The sequence below is a fragment of the Notolabrus celidotus genome, chromosome 12, assembly GCF_009762535.1.
Source record: "Notolabrus celidotus isolate fNotCel1 chromosome 12, fNotCel1.pri, whole genome shotgun sequence".
NCBI classification, from domain to species: domain Eukaryota; kingdom Metazoa; phylum Chordata; class Actinopteri; order Labriformes; family Labridae; genus Notolabrus; species Notolabrus celidotus.
Window position 1 is genome coordinate 20,253,284 of NC_048283.1, and position 16,562 is coordinate 20,269,845.

General features: G+C 40.4%; 2 protein-coding genes and 1 pseudogene across 2 annotated transcripts; all 3 read left to right on the top strand.

Moving 5' to 3' along the window:
* The first annotated feature begins 361 nt into the window (after positions 1-361).
* LOC117822710 lies at positions 362-4,608 on the top strand (annotated as a pseudogene).
* A 5,996-nt stretch (positions 4,609-10,604) lies between these two features.
* LOC117822727 (chymotrypsin-like protease CTRL-1) lies at positions 10,605-12,686 on the top strand. Its single transcript, XM_034697612.1, has 7 exons — positions 10,605-10,697; positions 10,894-10,997; positions 11,126-11,205; positions 11,296-11,377; positions 11,467-11,647; positions 11,786-11,916; positions 12,339-12,686. The coding sequence occupies exons 1-7, from the start codon at positions 10,652-10,654 to the stop codon at positions 12,498-12,500; spliced, it is 786 nt and encodes a 261-aa protein (XP_034553503.1). The 5' UTR covers positions 10,605-10,651; the 3' UTR covers positions 12,501-12,686.
* Positions 12,687-13,000: 314 nt separating this feature from the next.
* LOC117822722 (chemokine-like receptor 1) lies at positions 13,001-16,167 on the top strand. Its single transcript, XM_034697600.1, has 2 exons — positions 13,001-13,180; positions 14,350-16,167. Exons 1-2 carry the CDS (start codon positions 13,171-13,173, stop codon positions 15,405-15,407), a joined length of 1,068 nt encoding a protein of 355 aa, XP_034553491.1. The 5' UTR covers positions 13,001-13,170; the 3' UTR covers positions 15,408-16,167.
* Positions 16,168-16,562: the final 395 nt, after the last annotated feature.

A 16,562-nucleotide genomic window follows, 5' to 3' on the forward strand; every position in this document is an offset into this window, starting at 1 on the left:
CATGTATATGTGCGTACATGTATTGCTTAAGTGAGTTAGACATTTAATGCTATTTTTTAAACCAACTTTTGACACTTACTGCCTATGTTTTATATGATTACTGAAATTAAAGGCAAGTCAGAGCAGATTAATTATTTTTGAATAAGCTAATCTGTAACACTGTGCTGTTTAGTGTTGTAGCCCTGAGAACAAAATTGTCCCTGTTCTGGAGAATTTTTTGCTCAGATGCCAAATCAAAGCCTTCATGATTTGAAATTTTGTTTGTTCCTTCTGCTTCCCTAGCAGAGGGCTACAGAGTTAATAGCAAGCTCTAAAGGAAACCCACCCATTGGAGAGAAACATGGGCCTAGAACTTTCCTTGTTGGAGTCACCTGACACCCTGTTGGGCTCCCCCTGCAGTGCTCTATATACTTATGGGAGTAGTGACAGTCGCCCTCTTAGTCCGCCTGCCAGGGAAGAGAAAGGAGTGCTGGAGAGGAGTGGTGTGTGCATGGCTAAAGCACCACTAATCAGTAAACTCTCAAGTCTCGAACATCTGACGGCACAAGGTAACCCCCCCTCTATAAGAGGCATTGCATGCAGCCTGACTTCACATAATCTTTCTTGCTTGCTGCTTTTAAAGCCTAACCACCAAATGTGAGAGGTACTTCCATATAAAGGAGGCTTGCATGGTTAGTGTCAAAAAATGCCATGATAAACTGAAGCAGGATCCTCATAAAATAAGAATAAGTTCAGTGAATGTCATCAAATATAATGATTATAATGAATAGTACAACACTTTCAGTTGGGTGGTCTTGTCTCTTAAAAGACTCATGAATGTGTTATTGCTCAGTACAGACAGATTCAAATATAGAACTCTTCTATCAACACCACTGTCCTGTTATGATAAGATGTTTTGCTGGATCTGCACATGGAAAGTTTTAAATGTGTGTGTATGACAAGCAGTGAAGCAACAGAGCTTTGTCAGCATTTTCTGCTCTGTGTTACACAACTGGATAACAAGCCATAATTCAATATCCTATGATTGAAGCAGCTCTAGACTTAAAGGAACATAGTCTGTACTTCCCCTGTGTGACAAACAGAAGAAAAAGGATCATTTAAAAGGTCATTAACTTTAATCAAAGCAGCTCTGTATGATGTTAATTGACATTAAATGTTTATCTGCTTCAAAATAGTGCTATTCACTGTGTCAGCTTGCTGGTGTTGTTAGTGCACAGTTGCATGCAGTAAGAGGCTTTTCTTCAGTAGTTAATTATAACATTTGCTAATTATGACACCCCCAAAGTTTGAGTTTTCTGTCACTTTGGTGGGCAAGCCTAACTGACTTTGAATCATCCAATGACCAAGGAAACAGGGCCACGCCCAGCTATGTGGCCTTCTCCGACACTGAGAGACTGATTGGGGATGCTGCAAAGAACCAGGTTGCCATGAACCCAGCCAATACTGTATTTGGTAAGAACTGAAACTCCCAGATTGTAGTTTCAATCTTTTTACAGATTATGACTCAACACTCTTTATTTATCTGTATATACCCTGAGAACACATAGTTTAAACAATCCTTTTTTCTCACACATCTTTTTTAGATGCTAAGCGTCTGATTGGTTGAAAGTTCGACGACGCTGTGGTGCAGTCAGACATGAAAAGCATTGGCCCTTTCAGGTCGTAAATGATTGACCTGAGAGATGAAGACCTTCTATCCTGAAGACATTTCCTCAATGGTCCTCACCAAGATGAAAGAGATCTCCGAGGCTTATCTTGGCAAGGTAGATGCCACTACGTGTATAACAATATGCTTTTAAAGTAGCAAAAAATGTAGTTTGCTTTTATGCAAAACATAAAGTGGTGAACAGTTTTCAAGCCTGCTACGCTTCTCAAAATCGTATCTCAAATCTAACAACTCAGAGTTGATGCAAGTATTTCTTTGACTGTGCCTTGTGGCCCCTTACTACATTTTGCAATGTCTAGACAGAATTTAAAAGTTGTTTAAACACAGAAATTATTTTTAATGACCCCGTGTCTCGCTCTCTTTACAGCCTGTGAATAATGCTGTTGTCACAGTTCCTGCTTACCTCAATGACTCCCAGCGTCAAGCTACCAAAGATGCTGGAGCCATTTCAGGGCTTAATGTGCTGAGCCCACGGCCGCAGCCATCGTTTATGGCCTGGACAAAAAGGTGTCTGTCAATAGAATGAAAGAAGCCATATGATAAACCATATCTATAAATTAAAATAGAAGGTGTGTTTTCATTAGTAATTCTAACACTTTCCTTTAGGTTGGTGCTGAACGCAATGTCCTAATCTTTGACCTTAGAGGTGGTACTTTTGATGTGTCAATCCTGACCATTGAAGATGGCATCTTTGAGGTCAAGTCGACAGCTGGGGACACTCACTTGGGTGGGGAAGACTTTGACAATCACATGGTCAACCATTTCATTTCAGAGTTCAAGCGCAAGTTCAATTGGAAATCAACAGCAACAAGTGAGCTGTGCATCGTCTGCGCACAGACTGTGAGCCAAGCGCACCCTCTCCAGCAGCACTCAGGCCAGCATTGAGATCGACTCACTCTATGAGGGAACAGATTTCTACACTTCCATCACAAGGGCTCGATTTGAAGAGCTGAATGCAGACCTGTTCTGTGGCCCTCCTGAGCCTGTGGAGAAGGCCCTGAGGGATGCTAAGATGGATAAGGCTCAGATCCATGATATTGTTCTGGTTGGTGGCTCCACATGTATCCCAAAGATTCAAAAGTTGCTGCAAGACTTGTTCAATGGCCGTGATCTTAACAAGAGTATCAACCATGAGGCTGTGGCCTACGGTGCAGGTAATATTTTTTATTGCATTAAGGTGTATGCATATTTTAGTCCTACAACTATTATTGTATAAAAGCTCCTCTTCAGAAGTAATTGGTATATGAAAATATGTCATTGCATTCATTTCACCAACTGAATCTCTCTGCAGCTGTGCAAGCAGCCATCTTGGCTGGTGATAAGTCTGAGAACGTACAGGACCTGCTCCTGCTGGATGTCGCGCCCCTCTCCCTGGGAATCGAGACTGCTGGAGGAGTAATGACTGTCCTTATCAAAAGGAACACCACTATCCCAACCAAGCAAACCCAGACTTTTACTACTTACTCAGACAACCAGCCTGGTGTGCTCATTCAGGTAGAGCAACCTGTGAGTAAAGTTCCAGATAAAATGTAGCTGATTTATTCAAATCAGATGGATGAATTCACTTGTGCATCAGAAACTGATTGGCATAATTGTTTACAGGTTTATGAAGGTGAAAAAGCCATGACCAAGGATAACAATATTCTTGGCAAGTTTGAGCTGACTGGTATTCCACCTGCTCCCAGAGGGGTTCCTCAGATTGAAGTGACCTTTGACATTGATGCCAACGGCATTCTCAATGTGTCTGCAGTGGACAAAAGCACTGGAAAGGAGAACAAGAACACCATCACCAATGACAAAGGTATATTACAATATCAAATAATTATACTTATATAAAAAATAGTATTTAAAAGCCAGTAGAGAAACCTGTCAAATATTTTTCCACCCCAGGATGTTGAGACCAGCACTTTCTTTCCCATAAGCTGCTGATTAATAACAACCTCACAAGCCACTCATGATGTAATAATGAGGACTAGAGAGCTATAATCCACTACACAATGTAATCTGACTGTCTGTGTAGGTATCTGTTGACAGAACTCAATAAAAGGTAGATAGTCATTATACAATGTCAATGTATCCTAAAAACCAAAGGACTATTGTACATAAACAGAGAGACCATTTGGGTGAATATTTCACTGGACGTATTGAGCTATATGTTTCATTCCCCTGAGGTCGACTGAGCAAGGAGGAGATTGAGAACATGGTGCGTGAAGCAGAGCAGTTCAAGGCCGAGGATGAGGTCATGAGAGAAAAGGTTACAGCCAAGAACTCCCTCGAGCCTCTGGCCTTCAACATGAAGAGCACTGTGGAGGAAGAGAAGCTCCAAGACAAGATGTGCCCTGAGGACAAAAAGGCCATTGTAGACAAGTGTGACAAAGTCATTTCCTGGCTGGACAGGAATCAGGTAAAACTCCATTGCCTAAACCATTATTCTTGATAGAAAACAGATTTCTCTCAGACTCATGCTGTAAAAGCAGATTGGAAGCCTGCTGTATGTTCTCATAGTGTTAATAATGTGCTATTATTTCTATACTCCCCTGTCAAAATGATGACCGTGCTGTTCCTTTTGTTAACCAGACGCCAGAGAAGGACGAGTATGATCACCAGCTGAAGGAGCTAGAGAAGATCTGCAACCCAATCATCTCCAAGCTTTACCAGGGAGGCATGCCAGAGGGCATGCCAGGGGGATGCCTGGAGGAATGCCAGGAGGAATGCCTGGTGGCTTTCCTGGTGGAGCTGGAGGCGGATCCTCCTCTGGCCTAACTATTGCGGAGGTCGACTAAATGTTCTGTCCACAGCATCTTTATTCCCTCTATAAGGACAGGTGTTTCAAATCGATATCTACTATAAACACTGTCATACTCACATCGAACAGCTGTTTAAAATTGGCCTAAGTCAACTGTATCTGTACCTGATGAATAAACCTTAAATTAATCATCTCAGATCCCATCTTTCACTCATGTTATTAACTGAACCAGAGCACACATTCAAAAGACTATCACATGAAATGTTCATTCTATTTCAGTTTGTGTTCTTGCTACCATGTTTCTATTAGAATATTTAAAGAGGGCTCATCATCCTTTGAAAAAAGGCAAGAAGCTAACTTTTTTTATTTATTTGACCTCAGTTCAAGAAGATTCCTGGTTCGAATCCCTGGCCGGGCAGGTGCTTTTCTGTGTGGAGTTTGCATGTTCTCTTCGTGCATGCGTGGGTTCTCTCCGGGTACTCCGGCTTCCTCCCACAGTCCAAAAACATGCTTACCAAGTTGACTGATCACTCTAAATTGCCCGTAGGTGTGAGTGTTGGTGTGAATGGTTGTCTGTCTCTCTGTGTTAGCCCTGTGATAGGTTGGCGACCTGTTCAGGGTGTACCCAGCCTTCCGCCCAAAGCCAGCTGGGATAGGAAAGTTTAGTGAGATTAACACTCCTTTCAAGAGTGTCTTGGCTGAGACAAGCAGAAACACAACTTGGAAACTTGGAAAATACAAACCTTGAAAAAAAAGGCACTCACTGCAAAATCAGTAATGTGCACTGCCTCTTCATTAGGGCCAGAGCACACTAGCGCCCCCTAAAGTGGGGTAAATAAGGGTGCATACTTTTGCGAACTCCTCCTAGGGTTTTTCTCTGATTCAGTCAAAACTATGCACATTCTATAGTAGACACATTGACGATTAAAGGACCAGATCTCAAAAGTATGCACCTTTATTTGGACGCCATTTTAAATTTTCAAAGCTAGGTGGCGCTCTTCCTGCTGAGTTTCGGATATGGATGTGAGAGGCTTTTTTGTGCGTCCTGATGCCATGAATATGCGTATTAATTTTCAAGCATGTAGATCAAAATAACCTCTATGGGGAGGGGGTTTTGAAAACTTTAGGGGGTACTAGTGAGCACATTTTTGCCTTCACCGCCACTGCGTGTCAGTGCTCGGGCCCTAATAAGGGTGCATACTTTTGAGAACTCGTCCTAGGGTTTTTCTCTGATTCAGTCAAAACAAGGCACATTCTATAGTAGACACATTGACGATCCAAAATTATTAGAGGCACTCAGTTCAGACTAAAATTGTGGGCGGGGCAGACTGTCAAGTTTGGAAGTTTTCTTTGCAATCTGCAAAAAACTTGGAACATTTGCACCACCCAAGGGACACAGGCGGTATAAACTCTCAGATCTTGCTTTTACATCATGTGGTGGCTTATATCAGGCAGTGGTTTACATGTGGCAGTGGCTCACATAGGCGGTGGCTGCAGGTGTGCGAGGGCCCGTTCATCGCCGCTTGTGGCTTTAAAGGTGACATCATGCAAAATGGACTTTTTAATGGTTCTCTACCTGAAATATGTGTCCCTGGCATGTCTACAAACCCCCCGAGAATGAGAAAACTCCATTCTGCCCCTGTTTTGATTTCTCCACCTTTCTGTAAATGTGTGTGAAACGAGCCGTTTCAGACTTCCGTGTTTTTGTTACGTAACAACAATATCCGGTCTGTCACGGAGTCAGAGCTCGGAGCTTGTTCAGCCCATAGACTGTATAAAATAATACTGAATCCCCCCCCCCGTTTTTCATTACCTGCACACATGTGTGCTAACAAGGAGCTTAGGAGGGAGGCATGCTAGTTGTAGGCTGTCTTAATAAACACAAAGGTCGGTTTTACTTCCCACGTCTGCAGATTTGAAGATCTAGTGGATGATTTTTATTTACTATGGATAAGTGCTAGCGCTAGTTAGCATAGCTACATAGCTACATGTCGTAGCTGTAGCTGTGTACCAAGACACACGTCGACATACTGACAAATAAAACAACAAGAAACACAGAATCTGTGACCAATCCTTCAGAAAAGGTCCTGCTGCCTTTCTGGTAGAGGTCGGTTTTACTCCCCACGTCTGCAGATTTGAAGATCTAGTGGATGATTTTTATTTGTCATGGATAAGTGCTAGCGCTAATTAGCATAGCCACATAGCTACATCTTCATAGCTGTAGCTGTGTACCAAGACACACGTCTACATACTGACAAATAAAACAACAAGAAACACAGAATCTGTGACCAATCCTTCAGAAAGGTCCTGCTGCCTTTCTGGCAGAGGTCGGTTTTACTCCCCACGTCTGCAGATTTGAAGATCTAGTGGATGATTTTTATTTATCATGGATAAGTGCTAGCGCTAGTTAGCATAGCCACATAGCTACATGTTCGTAGCTGTGTACCAAGACACACGTCGACATACTGATAAATAAAACAACAAGAAACACTAAATCTGTGACCAATGGTTCAGAAAGGTCCTGCTACAGGCGCCTCTCCCTCAGGATCAGATTCTGGATCAGATTCAGAGGGTTGAAGTAACGTGATCTCTGAGCAGCCGTTTAGATTCAGCCAACATGTAAACATTAGATCAACGTGCTGGACAGCCGAGGCCACACACACTTCCTGAGGGGGCGTGGTCAGAGAGAAAACAGAGTGTTCTGAGGAGGACTGAAGAAGAGGGTTTTTCAGGCAGACCAAAATCTGATTTCAAAGTGTTTTTTTGAGCATAAACTTTAAAGACATGTTTTGGGGACCTCTTAGACCAATATATATTGATGAAAAAAGCGTGATATGTCACCTTTAATTATCATTCTTCCTCTGACTAGCTCAATGGTGTTAATTTGTGAATGATTCCTCTCATGCATAATACGTTTCCACACTTGGACAAGTAAGCTGCCAATATTTACTCCATCTAGATGGATTAATGGAACAAACTCTTAACAAATGTTAGAAACATGCAGTTTTTTAATTGATTACCTTAGTTTTAAGATTTGAATAATTGATAGTTGCAAGAAACTAAATCTAACACAATATAGAGACACATTTAGACACAATAAAAGTGTACATCTTGTCTTAATTTCAATAAAGCTCAAGAGTGGGATTCTCGTTCTTGAAGTGAACTGCATATTTATCATAACGCGAATCATTTTATGCATCAACAGCTGAATTAGAAACTTGTTGATAAAGCTGGTTTCTGTGGACATACCTCAGAAGTTTTGATCAAATCTACTTTCCTGTTCTCACACAGGAAACTTTGCAAGATTATGAAGATTACATTATGAAATAGATAGCACTGTACTTCTCAAAGTCTACTTGATAGTTTGTGCTCATTTTGAAGTGAACCAAACAATCTTGCTAGCAATAGCAAAATGCAGCTTGATGTGCTGGAAGTACCCCACACAAGTCCCTGGCATTCATGTTTGTATGTGGTTTCCTGTTTGCATGGGTCAGTTTGAAGTTACATTTGTGGATGCAGTGACAAACAGCCATTGTCTGTTCACAGACAATGGTTTTTGGGTGTGATTTTGAGCCCATTCAAGGACTTCCATTAAAGAGTCATGTCTGTTTTTATTACAGCGCTCCCTGAGGGCCCTAAAATCCAACCTTCCAGTGCTGGTTTTGGCCTTCTCCCTTTTGTTCAAACATTTATGCTGATTCTCTGAACAATAATGACATTATGAAATGTAGATGATGAAATGTAAATGATTTGCAGTTGATTGCAGTATTGAGCTATTTTCACACGCAACCTCTCACAGAGTGGTGAACCCCTTCACACCTTGACTACTGTGACTCAGCCTCTTTTGAATACACTTTTAATTCCCTGTTATGTTACTAAACTGTTGCTAATTAACCTCATTAGTTATGAGATGTTCCTCCAGGTGTTTCTTTCTTAAGTATTTCACACTGTTTTAACGTTTTTCGTCCCTGTCCCAGCTTTTTTGAAATGTGTTGTGCCATCAAATTAAAGCTGAGCATATTTTAATATCCACTACCGTTCAAAAGTTTGGGGTCACCCAGACAATTTTGTGTTTTCCATGAAAACTCACACTTTTATTTATCAAATGAGTTACAAAATGAATAGAAAATATAGTCAAGACATTGAGAATGTTAGAAATAATGATTTTTAATTGAAATAATAATTTTGTCCTTCAAACTTTGCTTTCATTAAAAAATGCTCCCTTTGCAGCAATTACAGCATTGCAGACCTTTGGCATTCTAGCTGTTTATTTGTTGAGGGAATCTGAAGAAATTTCACCCCACGCTTTCTGAAGCACCTCCCACAAGTTGGATTGGCTTGATGGGCACTTCTTGCGCACCATACGGTCAAGATGCTCCCACAACAGCTCAATGGGGTTGAGATCTGGTGACTGCGCTGTCCACTCCATTACAGACAGAATACCAGCTGCCTGCTTCTTCCCTAAATAGTTCTTTGGGTCATTGTCCTGTTGTAGGAGGAAATTGGCTCCAATCAAGCGCTGTCCACAGGGTATGGCATGGCGTTGCAAAATTGAGTGATAGCCTTCATTATTCAAAATCCCTTTTATCTTTTACAAATCTCCCACTTTACCTGCACCAAAGCAGCCCCAGACCATCACATTACCTCTACCATGCTTGCCAGATGGCATCAGGCACTCTTCCAGCATCTTTTCACTTGTCCTGCGTCTCACAAATGTTCTTCTGTGTGATCCAAACACCTCAAACTTTGATTTGTCTGTCCATAACACGTTTTCCAATCTTCCTCTGTCCAGTGTCTGTGTTATTTTGCCCATATTAATCTTTTTCTTTTATTGGCCAGTCTCTCTTCACTGTAGAAGTTGACACTGGCGTTTTGCGGGTACTATTTAATGAAGCTGCCAGTTCAGGATCTGTGAGGCATCTATTTCTCAAACTAGAGACCTTACTGTACTTGTCTTCTTGTTCAGTTGTGCACCGGGGCCTCCCACTTCTCTTTCTACTCTGGTTAGAGCCTGTTTGTGCTGTTCTCTGAAGGGAGTAGTACACAACGTTGTAGGAAATGTTCAGTTTCTTGGCAATTTCTCGCGTGGAATAGCCTTCATTTCTAAGAACAAGAATAGACTGTTGAGTTTCATATGAAAGTTCTCTTTTTCTGGCCACTTTGAGAGTATAATCGAACCCACAAATGTGATGCTCCAGATGCTCAACTAGCTCAAAGAAAGGCCAGTTTTATAGCTTCTCTAACCAGCATAACCGTTTTCAGCTGTGCTAACGTAACTGCACAAGGGTTTTCAAGATGTTTCTAATCATCCATTAGCTTTCTAACTCGATTAGCAAACACAATGTACCATTAGAACACTGGAGTCATGGTGGCTGGAAATGGGCCTCTATACACCTATGTAGATATTCCATTAAAAACCAGACGTTTGCAGCTAGAATGGTCATTTACCACATTAACAATGTATAGAGTGTATTTCTGATTAATTTCATGTTATCTTTATTGAAAAAAACAGTGCTTTTCTTTCAAAAATAAGGAAATTTCTAAGTGACCCCAAACTTTTGAACGGTAGTGTACATATATATATAAAAATAGTTTCAACATTTGATCTGCTTACTTTCTCTAACCTATGTCTGAAGCTGCAATAGAAGAAGAAACATTTAAACTGAACCCAGAGCTCCTCAGATTGGTCCTGGGTCTGCTGCTGGGCCTAAGCCTGCCTCTAGTGTTAGTATCAGCCTGCTGCCCCCAACTCAGCTTTACAGGACAAAAGCTCATGTGGTCATGGATGTTTGATATGTTGATTTAGGAGTATTTCAATGATATATAGGGCTTAAATGTTTTGCAATCTGTTTTTATCAACATTTCACACTGTAACCTAACTCTTTTAGAATTGGGTGTGTAGAATGACCCACATGAGAATGTGCTGCTGTTCTTAAAAAAGAACTAGATTCCTAACAGTTTGGTTGCTAAAAGCCCTGACCCTTGAGCAATAGAACAGGACAAACATGAGTTCAGTGGATGAATTTTCCAGCAATACTGTAGGTCATCTCAGGCGCTTATCAACAGATTTTCTGTTCCCAGACCTAAAAAAAAATGTGGTGTGTGTGTGCGAGTTTGTGAGCACCTGCAATATGGAATGCTACACGTGGAATTCAGGGTTGAGTGCATCACAGACATATAAAAGCCAGCACCCCAAACAGCTAAGACCCAGGGAAGAGAAACACAGCTGAGACGTGACCATGTTTTTGCTTGTCAGTTGCTTGGCTCTTGTGGCCTCCACATTGGGTGAGTGACAAGTGGTTTACCAGCTGGTAATGTGTTAATTGTAAATGTATTCATGGCTCAGCTGTGGGTACCATTCTGAATATTTAGATGTTTTCATATCAGTACAATTTAAACATAAATATGAAGGACACTTCCTGATATTTATGTCATATCTTGGGACAAGCGACATTTTTTTTATAGTATGATTTGTATGCAGGCTGTGGATCACCTGCTATCAGGCCCCAAGTGAGCGGATACAACAAGATTGTAAATGGGCAGAATGCTGTTTCTGGGTCCTGGCCCTGGCAGGTGTCACTTCAGGTAATCTAAGTACTCCACCTTTCACGTTAACTTTGCTACAATCTTAAAGACTGTGTTTAATTTAGATGAAAAATATAACATAAATAATAATAATAACACACTGTACATATTCACTGTCTCACTGGCAGGATGGTAGTGGATTCCACTTCTGTGGAGGATCCCTGATCAGCCAGTACTGGGTTGTCACTGCTGCTCATTGCCGTGTGTCGTGAGTCGTGTTTTTGATGCGTCCCACACAAACATGATCAATCTAAACATTTACACTGCAATCAGTCCTGTCTGTTGGTATTCACCTCAGTCCAAGAAGCCATCGTGTTATCCTGGGAGAGCATGACCGTCAGTACAACAGTGAGCAAATTCAGGTCAAGTCAATCTCCAAGGTAATAGCAACTCCTTCTTCTCTGTAACTTTTTTTTTTTTTTAAGTCACTCTAATTTAATGACTGAATTTCCCTCACCTCTCCATCCAGGCTATCACTCACCCCTACTACAACAGCCAGAACTTCAACAACGACATCACCCTCCTGAAGCTGTCATCCCCCGCACAGATGACATCCCGTATCTCACCTGTGTGCCTGGCCTCCTCCAGCACCAGCATCCCCTCTGGAACCACATGTGTGACCACCGGATGGGGCAGAACTGGCCAAACCTGTAAATGAGAGAGTGCAGTATTCACACTAACTTTTGTTTCTGCAAAATATAAATATAAAGTGATGATTTTAATATCCATCATACCTCTGTAAAGTGATGAATTATGATATAAAACGTGTATTTATTCTCCATTCTCAGCAAGCCCCCGCTACCTCCAGCAGACTGCCTTGCCTCTGCTTAGCCCTGCTCAGTGCAAGGACTACTGGGGTTACAATAGAATCACAGATGCCATGATCTGTGCTGGTGCTTCTGGAGTGTCTTCCTGTCAGGTAAAGACTTTGAAAGCCTGTAAGACAGATTTGTTAGACATTCTTCAAAACATCCATTAGTTGCAAGTCATTAATCAATTGCTGGTGATGCACTAATAACTTGAATGTATACATTTAAAATAACAGTTATTTGTGAATATACAGCTGTTAAATTGATGAAATGTTAGAAGTGAATGTTTAACAATAATTTAATATTTATGAGAATATGTAAACTGTGTGTGGAGGGTTCCATAAAACGCCTTTATTTGGAAGTTCTCTTACACAATATTAAGCACGTTGCATATCTGGTTTCCTGTTATTGAGTTTAAAATCGCTGGTTGGCCCACATCCTGTGTGGAAGCTTTTAGTTAGGTTTTTTTTTTTCCAAGAGCCCTTACACGCTCTTTAAAGTCAATCACACACTTATATTTCTCTTGTTTTAGGGTGACTCTGGTGGCCCTCTGGTCTGTGAGAACGGTGGAGTGTGGTCCCTCGTGGGTATTGTGTCCTGGGGCACCTCTAACTGCAACGTGCGCACCCCTGCCGTGTACGCACGTGTGTCCTACCTGCGCAGCTGGATTGACCAGACTGTTGCTTACAACTAATGTGCAAACACACAAAACCTGCAACCTACAAGTGCATGTTTTCCTACAGTTCACAATGCTGTTCCTCAATGTGATCATTGTGTGACGCATGCACAAAGATGCTGACTTTGTTTTAAAGCAACTGCTCACTGTACTTTGGTGCATTCAAGAGGGTGATGCATAAAAAGTAACTCTTAAAAACACCAATGTTGGTTGTCATGTCTTGCATTCATATCAGCCAAAAAAAGACTGGATTGTCTATGTGTATAGAAGTGTGTGTGCAGAAGAATGTGTGACTGAGTGGCAAGGAACCAAAAGAGTTATATGCAATGTTTAGACAGGCATTTTAGGAAAATGATTAATATTATAAAGGTAACAACAGAGGTTTTCAAAAACTACTTGTCGCATTAATAAAAATGCAAAGCATAAGACACGCACACACACAAATATCTGTCCTTAACTGTTGAGGATCATGTAGAACTGTTGATAGTGCTTTATTCTGAAGTGTTTCTGCATTTTTTCTGCTCACTCACTGTGCACGTTAACGCCTTAATGCATAGTCACAGCAGAAGTAGTTTCTCATTGGCAGCTTCTTGACCTGAGCAGGAGTTATCAGACTGATGCAGTGATACAGTGAGTGAAGGCAGGGCCAGATAGAGACAGATGAACTAAGACTCATTGCACCAGAAACATGGGGACTGGTAAGACACCTACAATATATTGTATCTCTTTTATGTTGCATTCAAAGAAAGGTGGTAAACTATTAAACTGAGGCATAGACATTACATTTAGTTGATTGGTTTTTTTTTTTATCAGTAAGAGACGTGCATGTTTGGAAATGGGAACTTGCAGCTCCATAGTAAGAATTTTGTGACTAAGCCTAGTACAGTACAACCTTTGATCACAAACTAAGATAATACTATAAAAGTAATCCGCAACAGGTGAAACCAAGTGAAATTGTGTCATTTTCAGACAAAATGTCTTATCCCACTTGATTTAAGATATATTAACTTAACAAGTAACATTTGAGCAAGATAGAGGGACTTGTTTTAAGACAATGCATCTTAAATATCTTGTTAAGTCAAACAATCTTGAAATGATCTTGTTTTGAGTTCTAATTTAGAAGAAACAAGGTTTATTTAACATTTCATACATTTTTCAAGCTGAGATTTTATTTGAAGAAGATGGATAATCTTGATTTAAGACACACACTTTTTAATTTTTAAGTAAATGCATTTTATTGGAGAATCTATCAGAAAACAGCTCCATTGATAAAAGAAAGAAAAGTAGGTTTTGTTAAGGGTGGGTTTCAGTTTTCAGGCACGGTTTCTTCTAAATCAGATAAAAATATACATCCTCAAACTACATGCACACAATGAAACACCTACTTTTGAGCATAGCTGGCTTATCCTAAAGAACAACATGACTGAATATTAGTTTATCCAGCTCACTATGAGAAGACATTATATCTCAAAATGCTCAAATTAAACTTTGGAATCTTATTTCAAGTACAAGATGGTCTTAAACCTAGAGAAGTGCCGCTATAATACAACTCAAATTAAGGTGAATCTCAAATGAAGAAGTTGACATGAAATGTATTAGTGCAAAAATCTTTTTTGAGTGAAAAAATACAAATTGCTATCATTCCTGTCTTATTCTGATACACTAAGCATCACAGTTTTCTAAATATTACTTCTTATTTTAAGAAATCTTAACAAGCAAATTTTCACTGGAGGGGCATTTTTTCCAGTGTAATAAGATCACCTTTTTTATGTTTTGCAAAACTTATGTAATTTCTAGTTTTCTTTGTCCATATAGCTGTATGTTTAAGCTACTAATGTTTATTCAAAACTTCCTTTTTGTTCATTAGCTAACAATTCCAGTGTGGATCAACAAACTCTGCTGAATGAGACTCTCAGAATTGAAAGCCTAGCCTCCCTGATCATCTACTGTGTGATATTTGTGCTCGGGATTCTGGGCAACAGCCTGGTGATCTATGTAACCGGCTTTAGGATGAAGAGGACGGTCAACTCAGTTTGGTTTCTCAACTTGGCCCTTGCTGACTTCCTCTTCACGGTCTTCCTGATTTTCTTCACCATCAGTGTGTCTCAGAACATGCAATGGCAATTTGGGCGATTAATGTGCAAGCTCAACAATTTTGTCACTGTTGTCAACATGTTTGCCAGCATCTTTCTTCTGACAGCCATAAGTCTGGATCGTTGCCTGTCAATCTGGGTGGTGGTGTGGGCACAAAACCAACGCACCGTCCGCAAGGCTCAGATCATAAGTGTCGTCATCTGGGTTATGTCTGGGGTCTGCAGCATCCCTTATGCCACATTCCGTGATGTGCAGGATTATACCGGAAAGACTTACTGCAGTAATACAGCATCACCTTCAATAGGTTATATTCTCATGGTTTTTCGCTTTGTGATAGGCTTCCTCATCCCATTCCTGGTAATATTTGTCTCCTATGTGGCCATCGCTGTTCGTGCAGGGCGCTTGCAGAGGATCAGGAAAGGGAGATCTCGCAAAATTATTTTCTCCGTTGTTCTTGCATTTTTCATCTGCTGGTTGCCGTTCCATGTCATTCAGTTTATACATTATAGTGGTAACTCAAGTCTAGCTATTGTGGTACAGATTGGAGGAACTCTGTCAGTGTGTCTGGCCTATCTGAACAGCTGCCTGAACCCCATTCTCTATGTTTTCATGTGTGATGAATTTCAGAGCAAGCTCAAAAAGTCCATATGTTTGGTGTTTGAAAGTGCACTGGCAGAGGACCATCTGACATTTATGTCCTCTCGCTCACTGTCGTCGCAACTCTCTCGGATTTCCCGCAAGTCTGACGCCACTACACCTTTGGAGGGGAAAGGCGTGACAAAGTTCAAATTCACTGAGTGCAAAGACTCCACTGCTGAGGAGGAACACTGAACACTCTTAAAAAACTATCAAACTGAGCAGGCGATCCAAGTAAATCAATTAAAATGGCATGTTGGATTGATTTGGACAGTGCATTTGTCAACATCCTGGATTTGGAGGGTTTTTTATGTGAAGGTTTTCATTACAGACTGCCCCTGAACATGTCCCTGCAAATGTTACTTAGATTACATTTGTTACATTTACATTGTCTTGTTGATGTTAGTAGGTGATGGCTTCTCTCCTGATGTTAAATGTTTGATCAATAAAAATGTAAAACGGTTGCAGCTTCAATATGTAAATACCAGGCTCTTTTAAATGTGTAATAATGAATGTAAAACATTATCATTTGAACTGAGGCATATGTTTCGTCCCATAATATTTGTTTAATAATTAAAATACATATTTGTCTATGAAGACTTGATGAATAGACCAGGTTTATCTTTATGTTTGTGAGCTTTTATGCTCAGCCTTATTTACTTGTGGTTGTAAGAGGCTAATGGGCAATGGCAGTCACACTTTGAGGAAATGCAAACTTCAACTATTTGAAACTCATTCATGGCATACAACTTCCTAATCTTTCTATAACACCTTGGTTCTTCATTGTACAAATACAGCCAAACAAGTTGGGTCTCCTTAGCAGAAAATTCATTGACACAAGTTTCTTTATTTTTTGACATAAAAGGTTCTGGTATCACAGCTGAACTGTTTTCATTTTATGCATTCTGGACTTGAAATGTAATGAAATAAAACAATAAAGTCCGAGAAAATGTCATCTGTTTCCATGTCTATGTTATATTTCCAACACAAATGATTTGGAGTTGTATTGCTAAGTCAACTCTCAACTATTTTTAAACCAATAGAACACAAACAAAAGGGTGTGCCTGACAATACAGCAAGGTTAACAAGGCCATTATCTGTGCTAATATTTGTGCACATTTGTTATAACAGGCCACGGCCAAGAAGTGTCTTCTTAGTTAAATTTACATATTGGGCCTACTGTAATGTGTTGGCTGAAGGGAATACTGGGGCATGAAAGATTTGGGTAGGAATATACTGGGTAGGAAAATATCATCCTGGAATATATACATATTTATATGCATATTGATTTTGAGGTAGCATTCCTAAAGCTGCTTACTGCCACCTAGAGTATCACAGTGTCTTATGAAT

Excerpts from the sequence above, each read along its gene's own strand:
- LOC117822727 (XM_034697612.1), top strand. The coding sequence starts at position 10,652 with ATGTTTTTGCTTGTCAGTTGCTTGGCTCTTGTGGCCTCCACATTGG. Across the intron at positions 10,698-10,893 it reads TCTTGTGGCCTCCACATTGG|GCTGTGGATCACCTGCTATC; the intron begins GTGAGTGACAAG and ends ATTTGTATGCAG. Across the intron at positions 11,378-11,466 it reads AGGTCAAGTCAATCTCCAAG|GCTATCACTCACCCCTACTA; the intron begins GTAATAGCAACT and ends CTCTCCATCCAG.